This window comes from Diospyros lotus, chromosome 2 (assembly GCF_014633365.1).
Source record: "Diospyros lotus cultivar Yz01 chromosome 2, ASM1463336v1, whole genome shotgun sequence".
NCBI classification, from domain to species: domain Eukaryota; kingdom Viridiplantae; phylum Streptophyta; class Magnoliopsida; order Ericales; family Ebenaceae; genus Diospyros; species Diospyros lotus.
Genome location: NC_068339.1, coordinates 11,485,230 through 11,499,145, shown reverse-complemented (window position 1 = coordinate 11,499,145; position 13,916 = coordinate 11,485,230). Strand labels below are relative to the sequence as shown.

Sequence of the window (13,916 nt, the reverse complement as noted above, 5' to 3'; positions counted from 1 at the left end):
CTAACTGAAGATGCTGTGGGTTTTAGCTTAAGGAGTTAATGTGGTTAATTTAGAGAAAACATAATGAAACATCTTTAAAGGGTTAAAAATGCAAGTTCTCAAACACAAAAGTGGCCTTAGTCTTACTTCTATGGTTTAGTAATGAGCATAGTGGACGCATCTCTTGATGTTGTTGTAGACAAAAACCATGTTTTTCTCCTGTTATACATGCATGGTTGGCATTATTAGGAGTTGAAGATCCTTTCTTTGGGTCATGGCACAGAAGGCCATTTGATCAGTCAAAGTTTGCAGAAAAGCAACATAAGAGAGAATGGATAAACTGGACTCCTGCAGAACTTGACCTGATCTTTTTTTCTTCATATATAAAAAGAAGTCTGAGGCAGAGCTATACATTATCTTCCAAAGGCATTGTGTTGCATGACTGCATCAAGCTTGGCATTTGGTAAGCTTGATTGTTTGCATGTGGATTGTATTTGAAACAACGAAAAGCACCCTCAGCTGGTTGCTTCTCCTTGTCATATTTGGAAACATCTGCCCATAGAGGAATAACCACCTTTCAAGTGATTGAGATGTAGGTGCCACCCATAAACTAAATGCAATGTTGAGACTTCAATATTTGGCTTTTGCAAACTAAATTTAATGTTCAGCATCTCTTTTGCAGATTATTTATGATTTGAGTTTTCTAGATGAACGGCATTTCCTCTTGAGGTACTCCAGTAAGTGGTTTGTCCTTCTTGTGGAACTTTAATATATAGGATGAGTTCTAACTTCGGGGGAAGGTAAAAGCAAATAGATAGAAAAATAACTGGTAACACACGTCTTAGGAAGACTAGCATACCAGTTTGAGAGTGGAAACAGCTTGGTTGACGTATAAAATAAGCCTCAATTTCTGTTGCAGAGCCAACAAATTACTTCTTGTTGCGTTCAGCTCATGAATTTGTCTAGCGGAATCCACCAAATCCGCATCCAAGAGCCTTATGGTCTCCTTGAGGTCCCGGATCCGGCTACACCCCTCCACAATCTTCACATTCAAGTCTCCCAATTGCGCCTGCGCCTCAAAAAATGAGCTCGACCTCAGTGAAATCTCCTTCACCAAGTGCAACTCCACCACGTCCAAGTACTGGGATAGCTTCTCTTGAAGCACCAAATTCTCCGGCATAGTGGCGAACGGGCACGCGGCGCGGAACGTGGCACCGTCCTCCAACGCGAAGTCCTCCTTAAAATACAACGCCGGCACTTGGCGGAGACAGGCCACCAGTGCATCGCCACCCTCGCCAATGCTAGCCAAATCCTCCACGCTCTCTCTATTGCTGTGGTTCCGAATGTCCTCGAATCGGCCATAGGGGTCCGAGATCGAAGCCAAATACTGCCCAAAATCAGATCGGCTAAGTTCCGAACCGGCCTTATTCGCGGCCAAAGGCAAGAATTCAGACGCGGTAACTGAAACGGTGGAGTGGGGATTGTTGAGGATAGAAGCTAAGCTCTGGCTAATGGGATCTGAAGAGCTCGATTTGGACGGAGACGAATTGGTGCGGGCAAGGCCTTTTTCACTGTTACTACTACGGTCCAAGAACCTCACCGATAGGGAAGGCTGCGAATCCATTTTCACGATCTGGTGGAGACCGTGAATTGGGACCAATCCTGATCTGATCTCATAGATTCAGAACTGGCTGTTTTGTTTTGGTAACGGAATGCTCGAATTCGGACGTGAATTGTTAAACCCTAGATCGGAAATTGCTGGGTTTCGATGAGAGAGAAATCGGAGCGTGCACTGCCATAGGTAGCACGAGCGGGCGACGCAGACCTACAAGGAGAACAAGAAATGATTCCGAGGCCCAGAGACAGCGCGCCCGGGGGGGGGAAGCTTTGCAAAGTGCTTTTCCACAATTTGACTCATCTTTCAATTTTTCCTTCTCTTTCATACCCTATACCCTATTTTATATCCCCCCCACCCCCCGGCATTTGAGTAAACACAGGATGTATTATCAAGACGATGTGCTCCTATGAAAAGTTCAATAAATAATAACACTAATGAATACGATGTCTCGCATTTAAATTTTTATTAAGCCTGAATTACTCACTCAATAGTATAGAGCAGAGGATGTATGATATTAATTACATCATAAAATTTTGTTACGTCTAACAAAATATCAAAATAGCATGAAAATAAATTAATAAATAGTCAAAATAAGAAGCGTCACATGGCTGCCAAAGCAACCATGGGTGACCTGGATAAGGGTTACTTGGGGTGGCAAAAGGCCACACCCCTTAGTACTACTCGACGATCGTAGGCAAGACATGGCCCTCACGTTTGGTTGCGCCATGTGGCAACATGGCAAGAGGCCACCCCTCGCACTGCCTTAGGACTGCATCCCGAGTGATGGCCACTCAAGGTGTCGAGCCTTAGCGTGCACCCACTCACCCATGCTCATACTTGCCAATACCACCAACACCCCCGAGTAAGAGTCACACGGGGTGCTGCATCGCGTCCGTGTGCCCACATGATCGTACCTGCGCGCCAGCACCTTCTAGGGTATAATACTTGGGGAAAAAAATTTATGCTCGGGCATAAGGGTAATTTTTCAAAATTATGGGGCAAGAATGAAATTTTTCAAAGTTATGAAGATGTGTGTAAATTCTAGAAACTTGAGGGCAAGGGCCAAAGTGCTAGAGAACGAAAAAATAAGGACTGCAACGCAAAATGCAGTGTAAACACTTCAACAAAGTCGATGGTAGCACTGTGAGCGCCGGCCATCGGCATCAAATCATCATTTTAGGAAGAGGTTGGGGCCATCACGGCCTAAGGGATAAGACCCAGGGCAAGGAGCAACCAGATTGGCCGGAAAGTCGAAACGAAAATGCTATAAATAAGGGGTTTTTTGGCCGATGATGTTGGGTTTGGGGTCATATGAGTTTGAGCTGACGCGAATTTGACAACAGTTACTATTTTGCTCGTCTTTGTGAGTTCCTATTTTGTGAAATACAAATAGCTCAAATCCGTATGGTTAGGACATTGCTGGTTGTGAGGTTCTAAAGACACCAACCCATGCATGCAACATTGGGCTACATAAACCACTAAATTTCCAAAGACATTACCATCCGTGTTTTATGTTACAACCATGGAAGGCAACGGACAGTTTTGCCAATAAATAAATAGGCTATACTTTTTGCCATATAGGTGTCTATTCGATCTCTCGCCTAGTATTGTGTCCATTTTTCAGCAAAACAGGTATCGGAACAAGCCTTCTAGATTCTTTAACATGTGGGCTAGGCATGAGGACTTCCTTAGTATCATTAGCTCGGTGTGGCAGCATCAAGTTTAAGGGACCAAGCAATACAGTCTTTGCAAAAAGTTGCAACAGTTAAAGGGGCCTATTAAATAACTGAATTCTAAGCACTTTAGTCATATTTCTTCAAGGCGGATAGAACATCCAATGATCTGATAGAGGACCAGCTTGGCCTCTAGAATCGGCCTCAAGACAAGGAGCTGCAAAATCGAGTTGCCGAGTTGATAAAGAATGCCATGTTCTTAAAAGAGGCGGAAAGGCTTTTTTTACTCCAACAGGCCAAGTAATCGTATCTCAAGTATAGTGACAGATGCTCAAAGTTTTTTCATGCAATTGTGAGAAGGAACTCGAAGAAGAATCATATAGCGTTGGTGCTTAGAGAGGATGGGTCCATGACCAATTCCCCTAGCCAGGTTGCTAATGAGTTTGTTCGGTATTTCGAGGGTTTGCTAGGCACTGCCAAGGCATGTGAGCCTATTGATCCGATCGAGTGTGCTAAGTGTTGGGCCGAGGATTTCAATGGAGCAGGCTGACAGTCTTTCTTTCTGCACTTCCAGCCAGGAAATTAAATATGCACTCTTAGCATTGGAGAAGATAAGTCTTCGGGGCCTGATGGCTTATCTTTCTGTTTCTTCAAGAAGTCTTGGCATATTTTGGGCAACCAGTTTATTGAGATTGTTCAAGAATTCTTTACTTCCGGTACGCTTCTTAAGCAGCTCAACCATACATGCATTGTGTTGATTTCAAAGTCCAAGCATGTGTTCTCGACTGGGGAGTTTAGACCGATTGCTTGTTGTAACGTTATATATAAAGTGATTTCCAAGGTTTTGGCAGCTAGATTAGCCCTTCTGTTAGGGTCTATTGTGGACCGTGCTCAGTCTATGTTTGTTAAAGGTAGGAGTATGGTGGAGAATGTGCATCTTGCTCAGGAGCTGTTTTGGAAGTACAATAGGAAAAGAATTTCTCTGCGTTGTCTTATCAAAGTCGACCTTCGTAAAGCCTATGATTCCATCAGCTGGAGTTTTCTGAGGCAGATTCTTAAGGGGTTGGGGTTTCCCCCTGCGTTCTCCAAATGGGTTATGGAGGGTGTCAATTATCCCTCGTATTCCCTCTTGATCAATGGCGGTTTGTGTGGCTTCAAAGGCAAGCAGGGGCTCAAGCAAGGTGACCCACTCTCATCATTCTTGTTTGTGTTGTGCATCGAGTATCTATCAAGATCCCTCAATGCTACTATGGTGAACTCGGAATTTAATTTTCACCCTAAATGTGACGGGCTTAAGATTTCGCACCTTGCATTTGCAGATGACTTACTGTTATTTGTTAGGGGTGATCTTACTTCGGTCAGAATTTTCATGGACTGCTTCAAGAGCTTTGGAGACAAATATGGCCTGCGTGCGAATGGTTTGAAGTCCAGTATGTTCACTACCGGGATTGTTGGTTGTGATTTGGAGGATATTATGGCCTTGACTAACTTTTTCAAATGTGTCATGCCTTTTCGTTGTTTGGGGATTCCTTTGGCAATAGACAAGATTGCGGATTGCATCATGTCGTGGACAACATCCTCCCCTTCTTACGCGGGCAGAGTCGAGCTTGTTAGAGCGATTCTTCAAGGGGTGGAATGTTTTTGGCTGTCCATCCTCCCTATCCCAACCGTTGTTATAGAAAGAGTTTATAAGATATGCAGATCTTTTCTGTGGAATTCCAAATCCCCTTTTGTTTCTTGGCATGAGGTTTGTCTTCCTAAAGGTGAAAGAAGGCTCGGGCTTAAAGATTTGAGGAGCTGGAATTCAGCTTTACTTGTGAATGTACTCTGGAACATTCATAGGAAAAAAGACTCGCTATGGGTCCGTTGGACCATCACCAGAATCTTGTTTCCTCTTCCGTTTGGGAGTAGGCGGCTAGGAGAGACGACCCCTCCTTATCAAGAAGCTACTAGCCATCGGGGACGCATTGTGCATAGAGGCGAGGTCCAGTGTTGCGACTGCTAACATGTTGTCCCGACGAGATAAAGGTGATTGCATTGATCTCCCCTCCCTCAGAGTATGATTTCTTTAGGCCCAAGGGGCGTAAGAAGATATGGGCCTCTGTCGTGTGGAACCCTTGTCTGATGCCGAAATACTCATTTATTTTATGACAATGTGCGAAGGATAGGATTAGCACTAAGAATAAGCTCTAGTTTCTGGACACTGATTGGAACTGCCTGCCATGCAGAGTGGCTGAGGAGTTCTTGCAACACTTGTTTTTGCAGTGCCCAATTAGCTTGTATGTTTGGGGCCATGTAAAAGCTTGGCTGGGCATCACCCGATTGATGTCCACTATAGCAACAACGCTCAAATGGTTAAAGAAAAAGGCTCGTGGTTCATCCTGGCAAAGCAAGGCGAAAAGGATAGCCCTAGGCAGCATAATTTATTAGATTTGGATTGTTAAAAATCGTATGATTTTTGAGAGCCTTAGGCCTCAAATGACGTGTATCATCAAAACCTTTATATACAAAGTAATTTTCACCATGTATCCTCATTTTATTTCACGAGACTCTAGCAATAAAACTTAGCCGTGTATCATTTCATGTTTACTCTCGAATATGCCCAGTGATTTCTCATACATCTTTTTATCTATATATTTATCTTTCGATAAAAAAAAAAGAAGCCATGCTTGAGCAAGCAAAGCCGATGATGAATACAGTGGAACAAGTAATAATGAGCAACAAAAAGTCCAGAGCCCCCCCCCACCATATCAATATCACAATATGCTGTAAATACAACAGGCTGTTGTTCCGTTTTCAAAAAAGACCGGAATCCAGCTCTACTCTATTATATAGCACCACCTGCCCACACACTGTATGTCTGTACAGACCAACTCGAAGATAGCTCCTAGCAAAAATGGTAGGACTCGTCGGGGAGAGGAGAGATTTAGTTAAAATGAGAGACAGTCCTAGACAACCCAAAAAAAAATTAAAAACCAAAACAAAACACCAATCGCACTCTCCTTTAACAGTGCACGCCATTTCCATTGCTGCAAACGACTCCTAGTGCCGACCAGTTGGGCGTCTTCTCTGCCCCATTTGCATAGTGATGAGGTTTTAGTGTTGCTGTGCCATTGCTGATCGCGTTCGACTTAATCACGCGCTTCTTCAAAAAGGCGTCCAACTGCCCACATGCCGCTGCTATAAGACCTGTTCATTAAATTTTTCATATAAAAAAAAACAAAAAAAGGTTAGGTATATCCAGCTTAAGTACCAAATCAAGGCCAGATCAGATCTAAGTTAATCTACTCAACTGCTGTGAAACTATAGAAAACAGCTTACGGATACTAAATTTGCACAACAGGACCGGATACTCCAGAAGTCATCATGCAACATAACAGCTATGAATAACGATGGCACAGTTTGAACTTAACAAAAATAGCTGAAGTTTCAGTCTTGTGAAGTAATTAAAGCTTGCTCCATACAGGGCAAGACAAAAAGGGATCACCAGCCAACGTTAGGCTTGCTCGTCATGCCAACTTGCACAGCCTTTTAACTATAATCATACAAACGTTGCACAGAAGGTTTGTGTTTGCCACTGCTGTGGCCTAAAAGTGAAAGAAGATCACTTTAAGCATTCAAAACCATAGCATATAATTCAGAAAACACTTATGCCATAAACAAGTGCAAGAAAAAGAATACAAGAGACCGTCAAGTCCAGCAACCTACATAATGACAAAAGACACATGATGCACAAGGAGATCATTTTATGTTTTAAGGAAATTTCAGCGCAATCACATAGTTTCCTCATCAAAAGAATTTGAGTAGACAAATACCTAAGAAAAGAGCAGAAGGCTTCCCTGGTCTTGATTTGAACTCGGGGTGGAATTGAACACCAACAAAGAAAGGATGATTAGCCAATTCAACAATCTGCGAGAACATATAACATTGTGAACTTAACAGGAATGTTGTGATATCAAGTTCAAATTCTGTTACTGTGATATCAACCTCCATGCGTTGCCCACTTTCATCTTTGCCAGTAAATAAGAGACCTGCATCTTCAAGTTGTGGTACAATATCCGGATTCACCTGCATAGACAATTGTTTTCAGGCCAAAGTCCTAACTGAAGAGGCATTGCAGTAAAGTCAAATAATGGTCTCTAAGGCGGTATTTCCCGACTGCCAAATACCTCATATCTATGCCGGTGTCTCTCCTCAATGAAGCCCTTATTACCATACCTGGCAGGACGAGATTATAACAATTAGATAAACACTGGACATGTTACCTCATCATAACGGTACATAAACTATGCTTCTATGTGCCAATTTGTTTCATTTGTGCCCAGATCCTTCCTAATTGTTTCGGTAGTACACAAACTTTCAAAAAAGACATAGATGGCATTGAAAATACTAAGATTTGGGAGTCAATGTTATACAAATACTTGACCTTCTGTCAAGAGAGTGTTAAATTCAAAGAATTGAGAGACTAAAATGGTCAATTTACATTGCACAAGAACGCTAACAAGTTCAACTTCAATAACATGGATTTATGTTGGATTTCATGCATTCTGTTCACGTGATTTTTTAGCTCTAATGCCATATGGGAAGAAAGCTGCAGTCCAACTTAGGGCACACAATACCTCAAGAAACTTGAATAAAACCTGTTCAACTCAAGAAACACAAAATACATAGCAAGCAACATGGCCAAATAATTGATACCAAATTTTTCAGCTGGGTGGGATTGACATCAATAATGACATCAATAAATAACAGAGGTTTCCAAAGCCTGCTCTGCGACAATAATTGAACACAAGGCTTGGCCAATGTACTCGTTCAAAAAAAAAATGGCTTCAAGGTCAAGGATTTGGTCAACTAAATCAACATTAATGGTATAGTTAAACTCAATAACATCCATCAGACGCACAATAAATGCATATATGCATGCACGTCTGCAAGCATATACTGATAGCCAAAGTGCTTACAGTTTTGCAGATATGCAGTCCGCAACCTGAAAATAAGTTTTCCTAGATCCAAGCCGCATGGTGCCTCCCATATGAGTTTTTGAAACCTGTTAACGTTACATGTTCAGATTGCAAACCAATAAAAAAGAGTAATTTGGGGGATTCCCCTAACTCTTGAGTACTTAAAGATACAAACCTCTGGCATAAATATAACGCAAGGCCTCCGGGTGTTTGGATCAAACTCAATACTGTTTGCATCATGCAAACCAAGGACAGATTGAGCAAACTCAATTACAGCAATTTGCATCCCAAGGCATATTCCAAAAAATGGAATCCCATTTTCCCGGGCATACTTTGCAGCAAGCATTTTCCCTTGCACCCCTCTGTCACCAAACCCTCCAGGAACAAGCACACCATCTGCACCCTAAAGACAAAGGAAAGTATGAACAGCTACATCCCAACAGGATCAGCTTTACTCACTAACCTATGATAGTTAAACTCTATATATACTGACCTTCAACAAATTCCAAGCTTCACTATATGCATCGGGATTCTGCAAGCAGATAAAAAAAAATTGAAAAAAGACGAGACATACAAGAATAGTACAGAAATATGAAAAAGTAGAAACTGAATATAACCTCTTTAGCAGTTGCTTCTTCAAGGTCAGTGGACAAAACCCAATCGACAATAAGTTTCCTGCGCCACGCAACACAAGCATGCAGAAGAGCCTACAAAAGGCATACCTTGTCAATCAATCAGTAGAAATATCAAACTTGCATGACCTCACCGGCTACACAATGTGAATGATTAAACTAAAATGCAGCCGTTCATCCATGAGATTTAATGGTGAGTGAGAGAAGGTAATCTTTATTGAAACTCTACAAATTATTATACAGTTTGCTTTTTACTGTGGCCAAAATGCACATTTAAGTAATACAAATAATTAAGGCATGCTTCAGAAACCACTTAGATAACATATAACTTCTCAAAAATTTGTTTTCTGAAGAGTGAAGACTATAATTATTTTTAATGAAAACCAAGTTTGTCCCGCCACATCTCTCCACAAACTATAACACCAGTACCCCTACAGTTCAACTGTATAAAACCTGAATGACACCATGAGGACCAATGCTCATTACAAATAGTGCCCCTACAAAGAAACCACCTCAACCTGAAAAGCCTTCCTATAGCAGTAATGTCATGGTAAAGACACTTCAACGGGGAAATTGTGCCCCCCTGGAAGCTGAAGATCACCCAGCCCAATCAATAGATCTTTCATGCCTAAACAAGGAATATTGTGCAAGTGTGCGCTCTCAGAAAATACAGTCCACAAACAACTGAGAAGTGCTTTCAAACAAGCACAAAAATTCTAGCTGACAAGGGACAAATGGATTGACTCACCTTTAGGACAGATAGGTAAGAATCTGAAAGGCCTGTATACTTTCCAACCATGGCAATTCTGACCTGTATATTAAATGACATAAATCATAATATTTTGGCAGCCAATAGTAGACTAATAATCTGTATCCAACAAGCTGGGAACCTACAGGTTCATGAAGCATGTCACAGAGTTTAGCCCTAGCTGTCCATTCCTCCAATACAGGTTCACGGGCAACACTACATGAAAAAACGGAACATCGTCACTGTGGCAGCTAAATGCCAACAATTAAAACCCTGAAAGCTCCACTCTCAACATAACAGATAAAATAGAGACTATAGTGTGTTATACTAACCCTTGAAGGTGCAGCACTTTCAGGATTGCATTGTGTGCCATCTGATCCTAATTGAAAGAAGGGAAAAAAAAAATAGACAAGGACTTGGCATAAGAAATGGAAGAATAGCTTCAAATTTATCAGTGCTGACAACGTAGCATCAAACTATCGGCAAACATCTTACTTTCAAAAGCAATGGAACATGCCAAATGTTGGACACGTCATAGAGTGAGATGATATTTTCTTCCTGGAAAATATAGGGGTTCAGCATAAGTACATACTACCTAAAACAACTAGAAAGAAAAAACTGAGATTATAAAAAACCAAATTTACCGGAACATGGCAAAATTGAGAGATTTTCGCCTTAACATTTTCATCAAGTTCCTGAAAATGCATTGAGGTATCACGAGTCAAAATTTAAATATGCCAAGAAATTAAATACATATATATATATATATATAACAAAAGAACAAAGAGAGAATATTATGCATCCACAAAAACTTGTATGTGTAATGCTAGGATGATGGACAGAGATGAGAGAGACCGTTGTGCTGCGACAAGCTAAAATATTTGGCATCAATCCGAGGCTTCTTAGTCCCCTAACACTGTGCTGAGTTGGTTTTGTTTTCTACACGCAGGAAACAAATTACCGGTCATCACACTGGTGACATGATTTATTTATTAGAGGATATAAAATTCCCCAAAACCAACCATATAAAAAGCAATTTGAACCGATGAAGATATCAAACCACCTTACCTGCTCACCAACAACATTTAAAACGGGCACCAGGCTAACGTGTATCAAGCAAAAGTTGCCAGCACCTGAGGGGGGCAATTATGGAAAGAACCAACCACTTTAAAAATCAAAAAAGCAAGTTAACCTCACTTCTTTAATTGCTTTGACAGGAAAGGAAAGGGTTGTTTTTGTATTACACGTTGAATAGATGTATGCTTACCTACTCGGTAAGAGAACTGCCCCAGGGCCTCTATGAATGGCATTGACTCAATGTCCCCTACACCAAACAAGTACTTCTTAGAAAACAAAGCAGTGGATCAACTCATTTTCCCACACATCACAACTCTGCAGTAAATCTACCTATGGTACCGCCCAGTTCAATGACACAGACGTCAGCTGGACCTTCTTTCCCATCCACTGGGATCATTGCTACGCGTTCAATCCATTCTTGAATAGCATCTGTTATATGTGGGACAACCTGACAGAGGAAAATACATATGAGAACAGGGAAATTGCACACTTAAGCAACTCTACAAGGTGGCACCAAGCAAAAATATGGATTCAGCAGCATTGAATCACCTGCACAGTTCTTCCAAGATAATCCCCCTTTCGCTCCTTATTAATTACAGACTATCACAAATTGAAAAGGGTAAAGTTAGTAGGGAACTTTATAATCTCTAGCAACAAAGCTGAAACATAATTCATGATTCCGAATTTGGCAAACTTGCCTGATATATTTTTCCAGTGGTGATATTATTATCTCGGGTCAGTACGATGTCTAGGAACCGCTCGTAGTTTCCAAGGTCGAGATCCACCTTCAAGCAAAATAGCATAATCAATTATGAAGAATACCCGGTCTCCCAACTCCATTTTGGGAGAACAAGGCATAAACTATTGAAAGTTCCTATTTTAATATGAAGTTGAATATGAATCTGCATCGGTTTGGGCCAGTTGATCCAGTTTATTTCATTTCAAAGGAAATCATACAAGTCATATTGAAACATGTGTGTGCGTGTGTGTGGACGTGTGTGTGTGAGAGAGAGAAGGAAAGATCAGATGAGAAACAGATATAGAGGAAGCTTCTTTTACCTCACCGCCATCATCAAGTACAAATACTTCCCCGTGCTCAAAAGGAGACATTGTTCCCGCATCAGTGTTCAAATAAGGATCTGATGGAAAGAACAAACTAGGAGTTAAAAATTGAAAATGAATACAAAACTTTTTTATTCCTAAAGTTGGGTTCTGAAATTATAGAAAAACAAAACTCCATGAGTAGCAAGAGGGGATTTTTGAACAGTTAGGTAAGATTGTTGACAACTTTAATTCCAACAATTAAGAGTAGAAGGAATCAAAAAGCATAGATCAAACAAAAGGAATTTTCAGATGATCCAAGGAGGCATACTCGCGTTGAAACCTTTTGCAATCTCGAAATAGATCAATTATTGAAGGCCAGTTACCATACCAGCAGTGCAGCCAATATCTATCTCAGGAGTTCTCCATACTCAAGAGGTAGTCCAGAATAATAAAATTTAAAAGAGATGGGATTGCAGCACCATAGATAGAACTACAAAAGCTTGGACAAATCAAAAACACACAAAAACAAACAATATAATGACGAAAATAAAGCTCCTTATGAAGAGGGTATAAATATGTTTAGCTAAAAGCTCAAAGGATGGTTTAAGATAAATGCTCCATGAAAGGGACTGACAAAAAATCTGGATTCCCCAGATAAGCTGTGTTTATAGAGGAACGTGGCCGTCAAAAGAGCCTATCTGTCCATGCACCCCAAAAGCCACATTCCAAAATCAACGCAAACTCACCGAAAACAAATTTCTCCGCACAGAAAGAAAAAAAAAAAATGGTGATCATGGGTAAACAAAAAGGGCCAGAGGTCCTCCTTCAGAGGTAAATGAAAACCAATCGGGTTTACAAAAAAGCCCAACGAAGGAAAATGGGAATAAAGAAAGGAGAGAGAGAGAGAGAGAGAGAGAGAGAGACCAATCTTAATGGAAGTAACACGAAGGCCGCAGGACTTAAGAATGACCCCAATGCTACTGGCAGTGACGCCTTTGCCGAGGCCGCTTACTACGCCGCCGGTCACCAGAACGTACTTCATTTTCCCTTCACGCCTTCTTCTCTCACGATTGCCGGAGCGGAGACCACGAAGAACAACAAGAACCAGTCAGGGAGCAAGAAGATTCTGGTTCTATTTGCGTCTTGAATCTATCCACTCTCCCAATCGAGAGATAGAGAGAAAGGAGCAGGGCGTACGACGAGAGAGAAACAAGTTGAAAGAAAGGCAAGTAGGAGAGAAGGAAAAATGGCTGCTACTACTTCTGGTTCTGGGTGGTGGTGGCTGTTATTAGGGTAAAGGGGAATGAGATTGGTATAGTGAGTGAGTCTCGAAGAGGAACCAATGCCCGACTTTATATACTGGATCCCAATGCATTTCCCCAAGAGCCAACCAACACAAACTTATATAAAAAATGCTATAGGTATCCCTTCGGTTACCTTTTGAGCTATCCAATATAAGAAAAATAATAAAAATATTAAATAAAATATATAATTAAAATATCCCTTAATTAAGACGATAAGATATAAAAAGTATTTTTATCAATCTATATTCTATATTTAGTAGATAGTCTAAGGGGGTAGCCCAAAGAATAATCATAGTATGATCCAACTTATATCTATTTCTTCAAATCCCAAAAATTAGTATATATATAATCATAAATAAAAACAGTTTTTACATTAACTTTGTATTTAGTATTATTATTATTATCATTATTATTAAATTTTATGCTTTAAGTTGGGTGCATCCAAATCAAGATCCCCAAATCCAAACCACTCAATCCCATCCTCCTACTTTATACCCAAATTTTCCTGTTCGACTCATTCCAATTTCTCTCTCTTTTTTTTTCCCATTGCTTTAAACTATATATTTATTATATCCTATGTTTAGATCTTAAAATACTCCCACTCTTTGTTAATTACTACTAAACCCACAATATATTTTTAAGAACACCTCAACAATGGATAAATAGGGTAGTGACCCAACAGCCCTAACTCCCATGAGAATTGTATTTGTTTATCTACTTTTTGGTCACTGATTTTAGGACTCTCCTTAAGTTACATTTAATATATTTTTATTTTCAAATAAAATAAAATAATTGTACATCATATATTTTTATTAACTATCATAACCAATAAAAATATTTAAGTACAAAAATAAAATTCGCTAAATACATCTTAAAAAAT

At 40.4% G+C, this 13,916-nt stretch overlaps 2 protein-coding genes across 7 annotated transcripts in view; both read right to left on the bottom strand.

Annotated features, from left to right (window-relative positions):
- The window catches only part of LOC127795604 (vacuolar protein sorting-associated protein 54, chloroplastic), a 74,565-nt gene extending 72,615 nt beyond the window's left edge, over nucleotides 1-1,950 (bottom strand). For 2 of the 4 annotated variants that reach the window (XM_052327383.1, XM_052327384.1), the window contains exon 1: nucleotides 839-1,946. In XM_052327383.1, coding sequence (XP_052183343.1) covers nucleotides 839-1,603 — 765 coding nt within the window. In that variant the 5' untranslated portion in view covers nucleotides 1,604-1,946. Of the gene's footprint in view, nucleotides 1-838 lie in introns of all 4 variants that reach the window. The other 2 variants (XM_052327386.1, XM_052327385.1) reach the window with 2 other exon arrangements.
- A 4,093-nt stretch (nucleotides 1,951-6,043) lies between these two features.
- Nucleotides 6,044-13,106, bottom strand: LOC127795438 (uncharacterized). Of its 3 annotated transcripts, none has more exons than XM_052327101.1 (21): nucleotides 12,657-13,106; nucleotides 11,748-11,827; nucleotides 11,387-11,473; nucleotides 11,238-11,288; nucleotides 11,019-11,136; nucleotides 10,879-10,935; nucleotides 10,680-10,744; nucleotides 10,467-10,550; nucleotides 10,256-10,306; nucleotides 10,107-10,169; nucleotides 9,944-9,990; nucleotides 9,758-9,827; nucleotides 9,612-9,674; nucleotides 8,849-8,938; nucleotides 8,725-8,763; nucleotides 8,407-8,634; nucleotides 8,232-8,317; nucleotides 7,440-7,488; nucleotides 7,258-7,338; nucleotides 7,086-7,179; nucleotides 6,044-6,459 (listed from the first exon to the last, which is right to left on the bottom strand). In XM_052327101.1, the coding sequence occupies exons 1-21, from the start codon at nucleotides 12,772-12,774 to the stop codon at nucleotides 6,275-6,277; spliced, it is 1,806 nt and encodes a 601-aa protein (XP_052183061.1). In that variant the 5' UTR covers nucleotides 12,775-13,106; the 3' UTR covers nucleotides 6,044-6,274. The 3 variants fall into 3 exon arrangements, with proteins under 3 accessions (XP_052183061.1, XP_052183062.1, XP_052183063.1); XM_052327102.1 differs by lacking the exon at nucleotides 12,657-13,106 and adding an exon at nucleotides 12,061-12,594; XM_052327103.1 differs by lacking the exon at nucleotides 12,657-13,106 and adding an exon at nucleotides 12,121-12,594.
- Between the last annotated feature and the right edge of the window lie 810 nt (nucleotides 13,107-13,916).